We start from the raw sequence: 13,174 nt of genomic DNA, 5'->3' as shown, positions 1-13,174 counted from the left end.
GCCTTTACAATTGCCAGTATAATTTTGACAAAAGGTCAGAGAAGTAGAGACTGGTATAAGAGTCATCCAGCTAGTAAGAGTCCAAGTCAGGGGCGCCTGGGTGGCGCAGTCGGTTAAGCATCCGACTTCAGCCAGGTCACGATCTCGCGGTCCGTGAGTTCGAGCCCCGCGTCAGGCTCTGGGCTGATGGCTCGGAGCCTGGAGCCTGTTTCCGATTCTGTGTCTCCCTCTCTCTCTGCCCCTCCCCCGTTCATGCTCTGTCTCTCTCTCTGTCCCAAAAATAAATAAACATTGAAAAAAAAAAAATTAAAAAAAAAAAAAAGAGTCCAAGTCAGACTTCAGACCCAAGTGGCCACAGCTACTATGTGTACTACTGTACTTCATTACTATACTATAGTGGCTCATGGAAAAGATAGCCATAAACTAGGATTTAAAATGGATGGAAGAAGGGGCACCTGGGTGGCTCAGTCAGTTAAGCGTCAGACTTTGGCTCATGTTATGATCTCATCCATGAGTTCGAGCCCCACGTGGGGCTCTGTGCTGACACCTCAGAGCCTGGAGCCTGCTTTGGATTCTGTGTCTCCCTCTCTCTCCTCTCTGTTCCTCTCCCACTTGTACTCTGTCTCTCTGTCTGTCTGTCTCTGTCTCTCTCTCTCTCTCTCTCTCTCTCTCTCAAAACTAAAGATAAAAAAAAATTTTTTAGTGGGGGGCGCCTGGGTGGCTCAGTCAGTTGAGCTTCAGACTTTGGCTCAGGTCATGATCTCTTGGTCTGTAAGTTCGAGCCCCACGTCGGGCTCTGTGCTGACAGCTCAGAGCCTGGAGCCTGCTTCAGATTCTGTGTCTCCCTCTCTCTCTGCCCCTCCCCCATTCATGCTCTGTCTTTCTCTGTCTCAAAAATAAAATAAAACGTTAAAAAAAATTTTTTAATTTTTTTTTTTAATGGATGGAAGGAGGGGTACATGGGTGGATCAGTTGATTGAGCGTCTCTTGATTTCGGCTCGGGTCATGATCTCAGTTTGTGGGATCAAGCCCTGCGTGGGGCTCTGCACTGACAGCAAGGAGCCTGCTTGGGATTTTCTCTCCCTGTCTCTTTGCCCCTCCCCTGTTCCCATGCATGTGTGCACATGCGTGCGCTCTCTCTCTCTCTCTCTCTCTCCCCCTCTCTCTCTGTCTTTCTCTCAAAATGAATTTTTAAAACTTCAAAAAAATAATATGGGTGAAAGCAAGCATACCAGACACAAACCTCAGGATAGTGGTTTTTATTCCAGTGGGTAGAAAAAGGATTTTCGTCAAGTTAATGGAGGATTTAAGGAACTTCGGAAGTACTGGTAATGTTCTTTTTCTTAAGAAGAGTGAAAGGTACTTGGGTGTATGTTTTATCATTAACTTTTAACTTACACATTAGTTCTATATTATCTTTGGCAGGTGTAATGTAGTTCACTAAAATAATTTTTTTTTAAGTAGCAGACAGTAGGGTATAGTGCTCAGTTAGATATTGAGGCATGGAGACAGAGGGTTCCCCAGAAACCTGAAAGCCCACACCTCTCTCCTAGATCCTGAAGCAGAACAACACCAGGCTGGAGAGTCGGACCCAGCTGGTCACCATGTGCCACATGGGTCCCAAAGTCTTCATGAATTGTGCTGGCTTCCTCAAGATCGACACGGCCTCCCTGGGGGACAGGTGATGCCCTCTTCCTGGGTGGGCCAGGCAGAATTCCCTTGGGCTTTGCTTTGGGGATTCAGGGGATTAGGGCTGTCAAAGGGCCCAAGGTATTTGAATTAGGAAATATTTTAAAGCAAAGGTGAGCAACCCTTTATTAAGTCAAGAGCATCTGACCTATGGAAAAGATCGGTTCAATTATGTGAAGCTTTTTTTGTATGAGGAAAACATAAAAAGAACCAACTTATTTTTATAAATTAAGGACAGAAAACATACAAGATTTCATTCAGTAGACACAAACATGTTCTGTTATTATGATTTGCCATGGCTAGATAAGGGTGGGGCTAGCAGGGGCAATGGAAAAGGAGTGTGGGGGTATGAGGAGATAAGGAAGGGGGATAGAGATTCAGTATGTTTTCAGATGATGTTATTGAGAGAAAGTTCTATTCACTTGGACTTTGGACTTCACTATTGACCTCTTCCTCTCCAGAAGTTATCAACTCAGTCTTTGGAGGATCTTTTCCACGGGCACATAGCTCCTCATTCAGTAATGGAAATCAGTGGGGAAATAGGCTTCAAGTTCTAAAACTTCATTTTCCACCCAGCTTTGCTGTAACACTCCACGAATAACATAGGTCCATGTGAGTGCACGGGCAAGACCAGCCTGGGAAGGCTTTATGGGGGAAAATAGCTGTCAGCAAATTGTCAGAGGTCTTTTCCCCCTTCTTGTTTTATCTTATTATATAAGACTTGTTTAAGTTCATTATATAAAATTCAATGTATAGCAATATTGTGCAGAAAGTGGAAGTCCCCCATAATCCCACCCCCCAGAGATAACTACCATAACAATTTGGTGTGTACTACAACGTTCCTAAATTTTATTTTTGCTATGCATTTACTAACTACCCATTTACTACAAAAATGGGATCATACGGTTCATAGTGTTTTGCAGTGCATTTTTCACGTATCAGTATATTGTGGCCATCTTTCCATGTCAGCACACATAGATCTACCTCATTATTTTTAATGGCTGTATAGTATTCCATTGTATGGAGGTACCCTGATTTATTTAACCAGTTCCCCATTGGTGGACATTTGGGTTGTTACTAGAAGCTTCTTGTTCTATATCCTTGTCCCTTTCCTGCCTTTCATTCAGCACCGACTCATACATTGAAGTTCTTGACGGTTCCCGAGTCCACCCTGAGACCTATGAGTGGGCCAGGAAGATGGCAGTGGATGCTCTGGAATATGATGAATCAGCTGAGGACGCTAACCCCGCAGGAGCCCTCGAAGAGATCTTGGAAAACCCAGAGCGACTGAAGGATCTGGACCTTGATGCCTTTGCAGAAGAACTGGAGAGGCAGGTAGGTGACAGTGTAGAGGCTTGGCACAGAAGTCACCCGCAGTGGCTTAATTGGGAGGAGACTCAGGCAGCAAATCTCCAGAAAACCTCCAATGGTGTTAATGTGGGAGACTTGATTCTCTCTTCTCTCTGCCCAGGCTGCATGTAGCTTTGCATGTATCTGTTTCCCACATTGGGTTTCTGTGAAGCATTTTTATCCAAGAACATTCCATGTTATAGCAGAGAAAGTTTTGGGGGGCACTTGGGTGGTTCAGTCAGTTGAGCATCCAACTCTGGATTTGGCTCAGATCATGATCCCATGGGCGTGGGATTAAGCCCTGCATCAGGCTCCACGCTGAACTTGGAGCCTGCTTGAGATTCTCTCCCTCTGCCCTTCTCCCCTGCTTGTGGGCCTTCTCTCACTTTCTCTAAAAAAATAAAAACAAAAAAATAAATAGAAAGTTTGAAAAAATTCTATGGTAAATCTTGATGGGAAAGAAGAGAAGCCCTGACAGGAGCCAACTGTCTTACTCCTTTTGTTGCAAGCCCCCTGTGGCTCCAGTTGGGAGGGTTGCAAGGCTCTTCCTGTTGGGCTTCTTCCCCAGGGCTATGGTGACAAACACATCACCCTGTATGACATCCGGGCGGAGCTGAGCTGTAGGTATAAGGACCTCCGGACAGCCTACCGCTCTCCCAACACAGAGGAAATCTTCAATATGTTAACCAAAGAAACACCAGAGACCTTCTACATTGGTAAACGCTGGGTCTGGTTTTCAGCTGGAGGAGAATTTGTGGGGTGGAAGGGTGCATTTACTGTATATGTTCAAACCAAGCGATGATTCCAGCAGAGTGAGACAGGTTTATACTGTAGGTAAAAAAGACCGGGGGAGCTTTTAAGATTATTATTAATATATGCAGCCCTGAACTAGAAGTCAAAACTGAGTTCAGGGACCAATTATGCTTCTTAACCTGCTGCTTCAGGATCTTCAAGGAGTCACTTCTATAGGCATCATGTTCCCCCGTCATCAAATCAGGGGAAGAGCTCCTTAAGGATGTGAGCGAAATCAGTAGAGATGCCATAAGCCAGATGTTCTGACACTAAAAGGCCAGTGGGAAGAACACCTCTCCAGTTCTCTTAGCCTGGTCCCCATTCTCTTCTTTCCTTCCCTGTCCTCTCCCTTTCCTGCAGGAAAGCTCATCATCTGCAACGTCACTGGCATTGCCCACAGGCGTCCACAGGGTGAGAGCTATGACCAGGCGATCCGCAACGATGAGACAGGGCTGTGGCAGTGCCCCTTCTGTCAGCAAGACAATTTCCCTGAACTAAGCGAGGTATGTGCTGCACTGTTCCTATGGTCACTGAGTTTCCTCCATTGAATGTCTCTAGAACGGAGTCTAGAATCCAGCTATTTTAGATCACGCTTTTCCCAAACAAACAGGGACGAGGGCTAGAACACATACAGGTCTAACATGAAGTCCCTCTATATGCTGGTCAGAAACAATCAGTGTGCTTCCTTCTATTATGGCTCAGCCTTTAACCCATGTTTCCTATTTTCTGGGGATCTAACTCAACCAGATTATAGACCTGAGGGTGTGCGTTTCTTACTACAGGGCAGGTACGGTGTTCCTGTACATGCTAGTTGGAAGGAATCTATAGGCACTCCTGATTTTTTTTTCCATTTTCCACATGAGACAGTTTCCAGACTTTACCCAATAAATAAGCTGGTGGGATTTGTCCCAATAATAAAGCCAAGGGGCAGCTGGTTCCCTGAAATGGATTGTTCTGGGGAAACTGGCATATGTATTTCTTACATCCACTAGGTCAGAACAGAATTGGGAGAGATGGGCCTCTGTGGCAGCTAGAGGGACATACAGATAGATTAATATATTTTATATTAATATATAAATTAATAATTTAATTAATATTAGGGATGTTCAAAATCTGTGTTGGTGGGTGGCTTATTCATTGTATTTCAGACCATGTTGCCAGGTGTTATGGCAAGATAAATTGCAGCACCCCAGCAGCTCTTTTCTGAACGTAGATCTCCAGAACCTTAATGACCAAGCTCCTCTCCTGATGCACTTTTTAGGTCTGGAACCACTTTGACAGCGGTTCATGCCCAGGCCAGGCCATTGGTGTCAAAACACGGCTAGACAATGGTGTCACCGGCTTCATCCCCACCAAGTTCCTCAGTGACAAAGTGGTAAAGCGGCCTGAGGAACGAGTGAAGGTAGATGGAAGACTAAACTAAGACATCTAGTGCAACTTTCAGCTGCCCAAATGGGGCTCTCCGGAACTTTGGGCTGCGCCTCCCTAGAAGTGAGGCTTGGTTCCCAGTGGCTGCTGGTGGGGAGAGAGTCAGGAGGATTTATAACTGGCTGAAAGAAGCCAGGGTGAGAGGCATGTGAATGAGTAGCAGCTTTTGTTCTCTTTGTGATTATTTCATTGGGTTGCCAGCCCTTTGGGAGAGGGCTCTCTCTTCCCATGTGGGAGGCTGTGATTTAGTCTGTAGGCAGGAAGCAGGGCCCAGCATTACATGCTGTGAAACAGAAAGGCTGAGCTTCCTTTCTGTTCTAGTATTCTCCTGCCAGCTGCCATCTATTATGTACCCAGTAGATACGAGCACTTGACGTTTACATGTGTTGTCTCTGATCTCTCAACTTGATGGGGAAGGAAAGGAAACCTTTTTCAGAGAAATTTGAGTGCCTTTTCCAGGATTACCCAGTTAGTTGGTGACATGGCTAATATACCATGTCTGCCAAATTCTCTAGTTCTTAGTGTCATGAACCCCTGAGAACCGTGGACTTAGGAAGATTGGGGAAAACATTCCCAATCAAGGAAGCCAGGGAGATTTTTAAAAGAAGAACCATGCAGTGACTGGCTTTTGCCAGTGTTTAGATGGAAGGGCTCAAGTCAGGGGGAAAGAACAGAAAGCTGTTGTTTTGCCTCTCCTCCAAAAAGGGCAGCCAGACTTTGCTTTTACCCCAGGAACAATAATTAGGTAACTTTATGGGAAAAGGGAATAGTGCCAGTGGCGGGGTAGATCCCAGTAAGCTCCGGTTGTTTTTCCTGTCTAGAGTGAGAGGCATCTGTGCGGGGCATGGCTGGTGGTCTGCAGACCAGACTCACCTGTCAACTCCTAACCTGCCACTTGCTAGCTCACTGGCTTTGGGCGAGTCACTCCATCTTTCTGCCTGGACTTCGGTTTTCTCACATGTAAAATGGGGCATCGGGCTAGATCATCTTTGTCCCTTCCAGCTCAAATGTTCTGTGGATCTAGGTGGGAATGACCGTTCACTGCCGCATCATGAAGATTGACATTGAGAAGTTCAGCGCAGACCTTACCTGCCGAACCTCAGACCTCATGGACAGGAACAACGAGTGGAAACTGCCCAAGGACACGTACTATGACTTTGACGCTGAAGCAGCAGACCACAAGCAGGAGGAGGACATGAAACGGAAGCAGCAGCGGACCAGTGAGTGTGGCCACCACCTGTGCAGCCCAAGTCTTGGCAGCCCCCCCGCCCTCCCGCAGGATTCATGTGCTGATGGCTATACCCCAGTGGGAGTGAGCACTCGGCTTTGAGGTGCTGCACCTCAGAGACATCATGGATGGAGTCACTGGCAGGGTTGAAAGCCAGGGTCTTCTTGGGTCACGTGTTCTTTGCTAATACACTGTGACTTTTTTTTTTAACGTTTATTTTTGAGACAGAGACAGAGCATGAACGGGGGAGGGTTAAAGAGAGAGAGGGAGACACAGAATCCAAACAGGCTCCAGGCTCCAAGCTGTCAGCACAGAGCCCAACGCGGGGCTTGAACTCAGGAACTGCAAGATCATGACCTGAGCCGAAGTCGGACACTTAACGGACTGAGCCACCCAGGCACCCCTACACTGTGACTTTTAAAGCTTCGTTCTCTCAGCACTTGAGGAACCCAGGTTCACACACAAAACCTTCACATTAGAGAATTCAGGTCCAGAGAGGGCAAAAGAGTCTCAGAATTTGATAGGTCAGAAATAAAGCCACAAATTGTCCCTTTGCTGTGGGCTCCCAGTCCCCTCCCCTGATCTGTACTTCTTTCTTGGCCTCCTCAGCATACATCAAGCGAGTGATCGCACACCCATCCTTCCATAATATAAATTTCAAGCAAGCAGAAAAGATGATGGAGACCATGGACCAGGGTGATGTGATCATCCGACCAAGCAGCAAGGGTGAGAATCACCTGACAGTGACCTGGAAGGTCAGTGATGGCATCTACCAGCACGTGGACGTGCGGGAAGAGGGCAAGGAAAATGCCTTCAGCCTGGGAGCCACCCTGTGGATCAATAGTGAGGTGAGAGCCAGCTCCTGCTTCCCATCCCCTCTCCTACTTCCAGAAACAAGCCATTTCTGCTTACTTTCATGTGACGTTAGTAACTTATATGCATTACATATATTTTAGCTGTGTAGAACAGAATAGGAGGTTGATTATGAAAGGAGTCATTTGATAACAGTTTTGTGTATTTTGCTTCTCTCTGTCTTCCCAATTTTAAAATAGACTACCTATAGAGAGCCAGTGGAGGAAGAGGAGAAAACATATATGCACATGATTGCGTACACACACCATTTCTCGTTTTCAGTAGAAGGAAATTTTATGAAGCTCCTTGTTATTCCCAAGCACCAGAGGAGAAGCTAGGTTATGGTTTAAAGGATTTTATGCCTTGTAAGCTGATAAATCTGAGCAGGATGTATAAATTGAGGGGACTTTGCAGGGGAGCGAGGCTACAGCAGGGCTGGGAAGTCCACTCCCTCCCATGGGTTCTCTTCCGAATAGATTAGATGAAGGAGTCTCAGCTCTGAATGTGACACATGGGGCCTTTACCATATTCCCACAGGAATTTGAAGACTTGGATGAGATTGTTGCTCGCTATGTCCAGCCCATGGCATCCTTTGCCCGGGACCTTCTGAATCACAAGTATTATCAGGACTGCAGTGGTGGGGATCGTAAGGTGAGCCAGGGCTCTTTGAGGCATGACATCTCCCAGTCACTTCAGGATATATGGTGTCCCTTCAGCGTAGGGGACGTTCAGCTGGTGAAGGAGGTGTACCTCATGTATGCGCCAGACATTGTGTACCAAGCATGCTGCTATCCCAACCTCTCCCCCTCGTTCTACCCCCAGAAATTAGAGGAGCTGCTCATCAAAACTAAGAAGGAGAAGCCCACCTTCATCCCTTATTTCATCTGTGCCTGCAAGGAACTGCCCGGCAAGTTCCTACTGGGATACCAGCCCCGGGGTAAACCCAGGTGAGCACTAGTCCTGAGAAGGTGCTGCCACTGGGGTCCACGGATAGGCTAGCAGGGGAGTTAGAGACCCCTGGAGCAGTACTCTCTCTGGTTCTGCTTGACTGTCTTTTCCCTCTTACCTGTTGGAGGTTGGAGGTGGGGAAAGAGGGTGATGATTTAGAGGTAAAAAGCAAAGAAAGATACTTTCCCCAACCCTGTGAAAAGTTTCCTTCACTGTTTTTCCCTCCCAAAGAGTGATGGAAATTACCACTCTCCACCTGACTGGCAAAGATGAGGGCCAGGACACAGGTCTCTCCTCACTCTCTGCTTCCCCCTCACCAGGAGGTTCGACACAAGGTGGCTCACTGTTGCTGTGGTGTGCCGAATAATTTCTGCCTGCACTGAAGGGGTGGGTCAGGAGAGCTTCTCTCCTTCCTATCATTGACCCTTCTGCTCCCTTCTATGTGTGGCTAACAGGCTGGCCTTCCTAGACATGCCTTTGTCTGGATTCCTCTAGAGCTCACTCTGAATCAAAGTCTCATTTTTTGGGATCTGCTTTCCTTTTGTCTGTTACCCAGACTGATAATCGTATCAGTCTTCTCTACGCCCCCACCTTCCCTTCGGCTCGTGAGTTTCTGCTCGTATCCCTATACTGCCTGTCAAGATAAACAGCATAAGACTATGTTAGTCTGGGCTCAGTGGCTGGGTGACAAGAAGCTCTGGACTCCAGACCCTGCACTGTCTTGGGCACATGTAGAATATTGTTGTCGTTTCTGAGAAGCCATTTCTGATTCACCATCATGCTTCCAGAGGATGGCAGCCAGGGCTGTTGGCTGGACACTGTCCCACAAGGAATCTTTAAACGAGGAAGTAGAGGCAACGCAATCACTTCCATAGAAAGGTGTGCAGACTCCTTGTGTCGCAGCATTAATGACACTTGATAGATGATTTAGAAAGCAGGGTTCAACTTAACATAAATGAGAACTTTCCAATATTTCTCATTGTCTGTTGGTAATTGACAGCTGTCCTTTATTGAACAGAACCCTATCTTAGGTGTTGTGCTAAGTGCCTCATACATGCTGTCTCATTTATTCCTCACACACAGTTCTGTAGGTTTAAGTGCTGTTACCTTTGTTTTTCAAGTGAAGCTGAGATTCAGGTTTAATGACTTCACATAAAGTCATATAGGTAGTGAGTGACAGCCAAAACTGCAAGTAGAACTGGTCTGAACCCAGAGCCCATCGTCTTATCTACTCTCTGCCCTGCAGTGTCGAGTAAGGTCAGACTAACCACCTTAACTGGTATTTCCAGATTCCAGCGCAGGGGGAGACAGCAGGACAACAACCCTGACACTGTGGCCTCAACTCCTGCCACCACCTGCAGTGTGCTGCCATCACACTGCACCCCAGGATGGTGGCCCAGCCCCCAGCAGGCCTTCTTCTGATGGCCTGTACCTGTCACACCAGGGCTGCCGACTCCTGGCCTTGACTGTGCTCACCTCGTCACAGTGCAGCCTCCTTTGACAGGGTCAGGGCTCTTTCATCTCTCCTTTCACCCCAGCACCCACTTTGGCTACTTCACATGGTGGAGATCTGTTCTGGCCGCTCTCTCACAGCTGGCCCCAAGTGGTCTCTGACACAGGTTTCCTTCCAAAATCCCAGGATAGAATACGTAACAGTGACTCCAGAAGGATTCCGGTACCGGGGCCAAATCTTCCCTACTGTGAACGGACTTTTCCGATGGTTTAAGGATCACTACCAGGATCCTGTACCAGGTGAGTTCTGTTCTGAGTTCTGGGATGTGCTTAGAGGGACACGAAGGTCCAGAATCAAGGTGATCACTAGCCACTGGTGGAAAGGATGAGGCCTGGGCTGTCACTGAAGCTGTCTCACTCCTGTTCCAGGCTCCTAGCATCAAGGAGGTCCTCCATCCACTTTGCTGATGCAGCTTCCCTTCTTTCCACCCACCTCAGGACCTCCTCCAGTCCCCTTCATTGTGAAAACAGAAACAGGTTTCTGGAGGGATATAACTAACTTTGGTCGTTTCCTACAGGCATCACCCCTAGTAGCAGCAGTAGGACCCGGACACCTGCTTCTATCAATGCCACCCCAGCCAATATCAACCTTGCAGGTGAGCTCATGTCTGAGACTGGGAGCTGGAGGGATGGCACTAGAAGACTTTGACCTCTAACGTGCCCATCTCCCACCTCTGTGTGCCTACAGATCTGACACGGGCTGTGAATGCCCTGCCTCAGAACATGACCTCGCAGATGTTCAGTGCCATCGCAGCGGTGACAGGCCAAGGACAGAACCCCAACGCCACGCCAGCCCAGTGGGCCTCGAGCCAGTATGGCTATGGCGGCAGTGGAGGGGGCAGCAGCGCTTACCACGTACGTGGCTTGGGGACAAGGCTCCCTGCAGAGGGTGGAGAAGAGCAAAAGGGAACATTCATCCTTTGCCAGCCTGTGGACATAGACTGCCCTCTGGCGGTGTCTACCCCAAGGGGCTTCATATGTACAGATGGGGCCACCACAGCCTTAAGAATGGTCTCCAACACGTGTTCCTTTTCTTTGGGCCCTCTTGAGGGTAGAGGGAGTAAGAGAAAGTCTGATTTTTCTGTGGTCCTTTGGGATCTTTGGAACCCTTAAGTGCTCCACACTGGCGGGCCCTGTTGTGCCAGGTCCCATCCTGCTGGCCTCTCTCTCCCACTTGGGACCACACATTGCTCAAGCGATGGTCAGCTGGAAAGCTCGGTGATGAGCCCCGGTTTTCAGCTTGCCAAAAGTTCATAGCAAGGCCAAATAAGCCCCAAACCCATCCCCATTTAACTATTCACCCTTCTCCAGGTGTTCCCAACGCCAGCCCAGCAGCCAGTGGCCACACCACTAATGACCCCCAGCTACTCCTACACAACCCCAAGCCAGCCCATCACCACACCACAGTACCACCAGCTACAGGCCAGCACCACCCCACAGTCTGCCCAGGCCCAGCCCCAGCCCTCCTCCAGCTCTCGGCAACGGCAGCAGCAGCCAAAGTAAGTATGCGGTTTGTGGCACAGAGCAGGTTATTAGGGGCAGGTGTTGTCAAGAGGCCAAGCAGTTCAACATAAGCAGGTCGCTTGGACCTTGTGAAAGCCGTGACCCAAGCAATGTCTCTAGAACGACCACTTTCTGGGAAAAGACAGAAGAAGGTGATGTGACAAAAAACAGGTCCATTTCTGTAAAGATGGACGATCAGCAGTGTTTGGTGGGAAGGCTTCGTTCCGGTGAGGCCCCAGAGATTCCTGATCTCAGAGGCCCCTTCTCCCTCCCAGGTCCAACAGCCATGCAGCCATCGACTGGGGGAAGATGGCAGAGCAGTGGCTACAGGAGAAGGAAGCGGAGCGGCGGAAACAGAAGCAGAGGCTAACACCTCGGCCCTCTCCCAGCCCCATGATCGAAAGCACCCCCATGTCCATTGCTGGCGATGCCACCCCGCTCCTGGATGAGATGGACCGGTAGGGGGCCTGCTCCTAGGACTCTGGTTACCTCTGAGGCTGGGAGAGCCCGGCCGCCCACTGCCTCACTCCCTGTCCCGCCTTTTCTGTCCATAAAGTGGCGTGAGTTGACGTTCTCTCTGGTGGTCAGCCTGGATGGGTGACAAGCTGGATGGCCTTGGGAATTTGAGCTCAGTGTAAGCTAGGCGACAATTCTCCCACTCCAGGCCCTCACCGACCACCTGTTCTGGGACCAGGCTGGGCGGGGAGTGTGGCGGGGAGGAAGAAGAGGAAGACGAGAATGAGAGTGGAACAGTTTTGTATTCTCCCTACAAGCCATTTTGAGCTTCTGCCCTCACCTGACTCTGGGCTGTGACCCCGGGGCACCAAGCTCAGCACATGAGTCTCCCCCAGCTCTTGTGGGGAGAGGAATGCTATTTATTCAGTTTCGGGCAGGAGGGAGAGGAGGGAAGGTGTTTCTGACCCAGATGCCAACAGCTTGGGTGGCTATCAAAGCAGAATTGCAGGGGACACGGGAGCAGTGCTAACCTGCTCAGCCCCCGCCTGGCCGCCTTCACCCACCTGCTGCTGCCTCCGCTTCCTGCCTGTCATTTGAATAAACAGTGTTTCTACAGAGCATTTGGCAAAGCCTCTCTCTCCAACGCTCCGGCTCTTGAAGGGTGGCTTTCCAAGCTGGGTTTGGAGCTCTGACAGCTCCCCCTGGTTCTTCCAGGCCATCAGAGAGGCAGTGACTCAACAGCAAGCAGCTTCTGTATCTGACCGCCCCGGGTCAAATCCGTGCTCCACTTCCCAGCCCTGTGCCCTGTGCCCTGAGGGAACCGAGGGAACTCCTGTTGTCCTCGAGCCAGCCATCTCTGTATGGTGACCTGCCTCATCTGCCTCCCTGGGGCAGCTGCAGAGGCAGAGAATGTGTGAAAGCGCTCTGCCAAGGGGAGGCCTGGGACCTCATCGGTCCTCTACACGTTAGCCGCTGTCCCTACGCTCTCACATACCCGCCCCATCTGCTTGCCCACTAGCCTTCTCTGGCACAGCAAGGAAGGGCCATGAGTAAATTTGGCCCTTCTCAGCTTGAGCCCCTGTACCTCTTACCTCACTCTTTTTGCCAGCTGAGCCTCAGTCTCCGATAGTACCTCTGCACAAGTCCAGTATGTCTGCCCCAGGATGGGCCCCATGCTCGCCTGCTACCACACCCGCACGCCCTGGAAAGGGAAGTGCTGGGATGTTGTGGGGGAAGCCAGTCCCCGCCCCGCCTTCCCTGCTTGGGACCGGCCAACACCCTGGCCCTGGCCCCTTCCCCCTGCCTCACTGCCTCTTTTTGTTCCAGACTCCTGGTCTCCTGTGTTCCTTCAGAAGGGCCTCCTCTCCTAGCTTTGCAAGTTGGTGCTAAGAAAGTGAGGTTCTCCCCCTCCCTTTC

The 13,174-nt window shown here is 49.5% G+C and overlaps 1 protein-coding gene across 4 annotated transcripts in view; it reads left to right on the top strand.

Annotated features, from left to right (window-relative positions):
- Positions 1-12,378, top strand: part of SUPT6H (SPT6 homolog, histone chaperone and transcription elongation factor) — a 32,885-nt gene extending 20,507 nt beyond the window's left edge. For all 4 annotated transcript variants that reach the window (XM_047080723.1, XM_047080720.1, XM_047080722.1 and 1 more), the window contains exons 24-37: positions 1,554-1,681; positions 2,817-3,024; positions 3,608-3,755; positions 4,192-4,334; positions 5,093-5,233; positions 6,284-6,479; positions 7,097-7,335; positions 7,877-7,990; positions 8,162-8,286; positions 9,927-10,039; positions 10,318-10,395; positions 10,488-10,654; positions 11,111-11,298; positions 11,578-12,378. In XM_047080723.1, coding sequence (XP_046936679.1) covers positions 1,554-1,681; positions 2,817-3,024; positions 3,608-3,755; positions 4,192-4,334; positions 5,093-5,233; positions 6,284-6,479; positions 7,097-7,335; positions 7,877-7,990; positions 8,162-8,286; positions 9,927-10,039; positions 10,318-10,395; positions 10,488-10,654; positions 11,111-11,298; positions 11,578-11,764 — 2,175 coding nt within the window. In that variant the 3' untranslated portion in view covers positions 11,765-12,378. The remainder of the gene's footprint in view (positions 1-1,553; positions 1,682-2,816; positions 3,025-3,607; positions 3,756-4,191; positions 4,335-5,092; positions 5,234-6,283; positions 6,480-7,096; positions 7,336-7,876; positions 7,991-8,161; positions 8,287-9,926; positions 10,040-10,317; positions 10,396-10,487; positions 10,655-11,110; positions 11,299-11,577) is intronic.
- The last annotated feature ends 796 nt before the right edge of the window (positions 12,379-13,174 follow it).

Source organism: Lynx rufus, unplaced genomic scaffold, assembly GCF_022079265.1.
Source record: "Lynx rufus isolate CCGP_SWC_20201006 ecotype Redwood Valley unplaced genomic scaffold, mLynRuf1.p SCAF_18, whole genome shotgun sequence".
In the NCBI taxonomy this organism is placed as follows: domain Eukaryota; kingdom Metazoa; phylum Chordata; class Mammalia; order Carnivora; family Felidae; genus Lynx; species Lynx rufus.
This window is presented reverse-complemented; position numbering and strand designations above follow the sequence as displayed.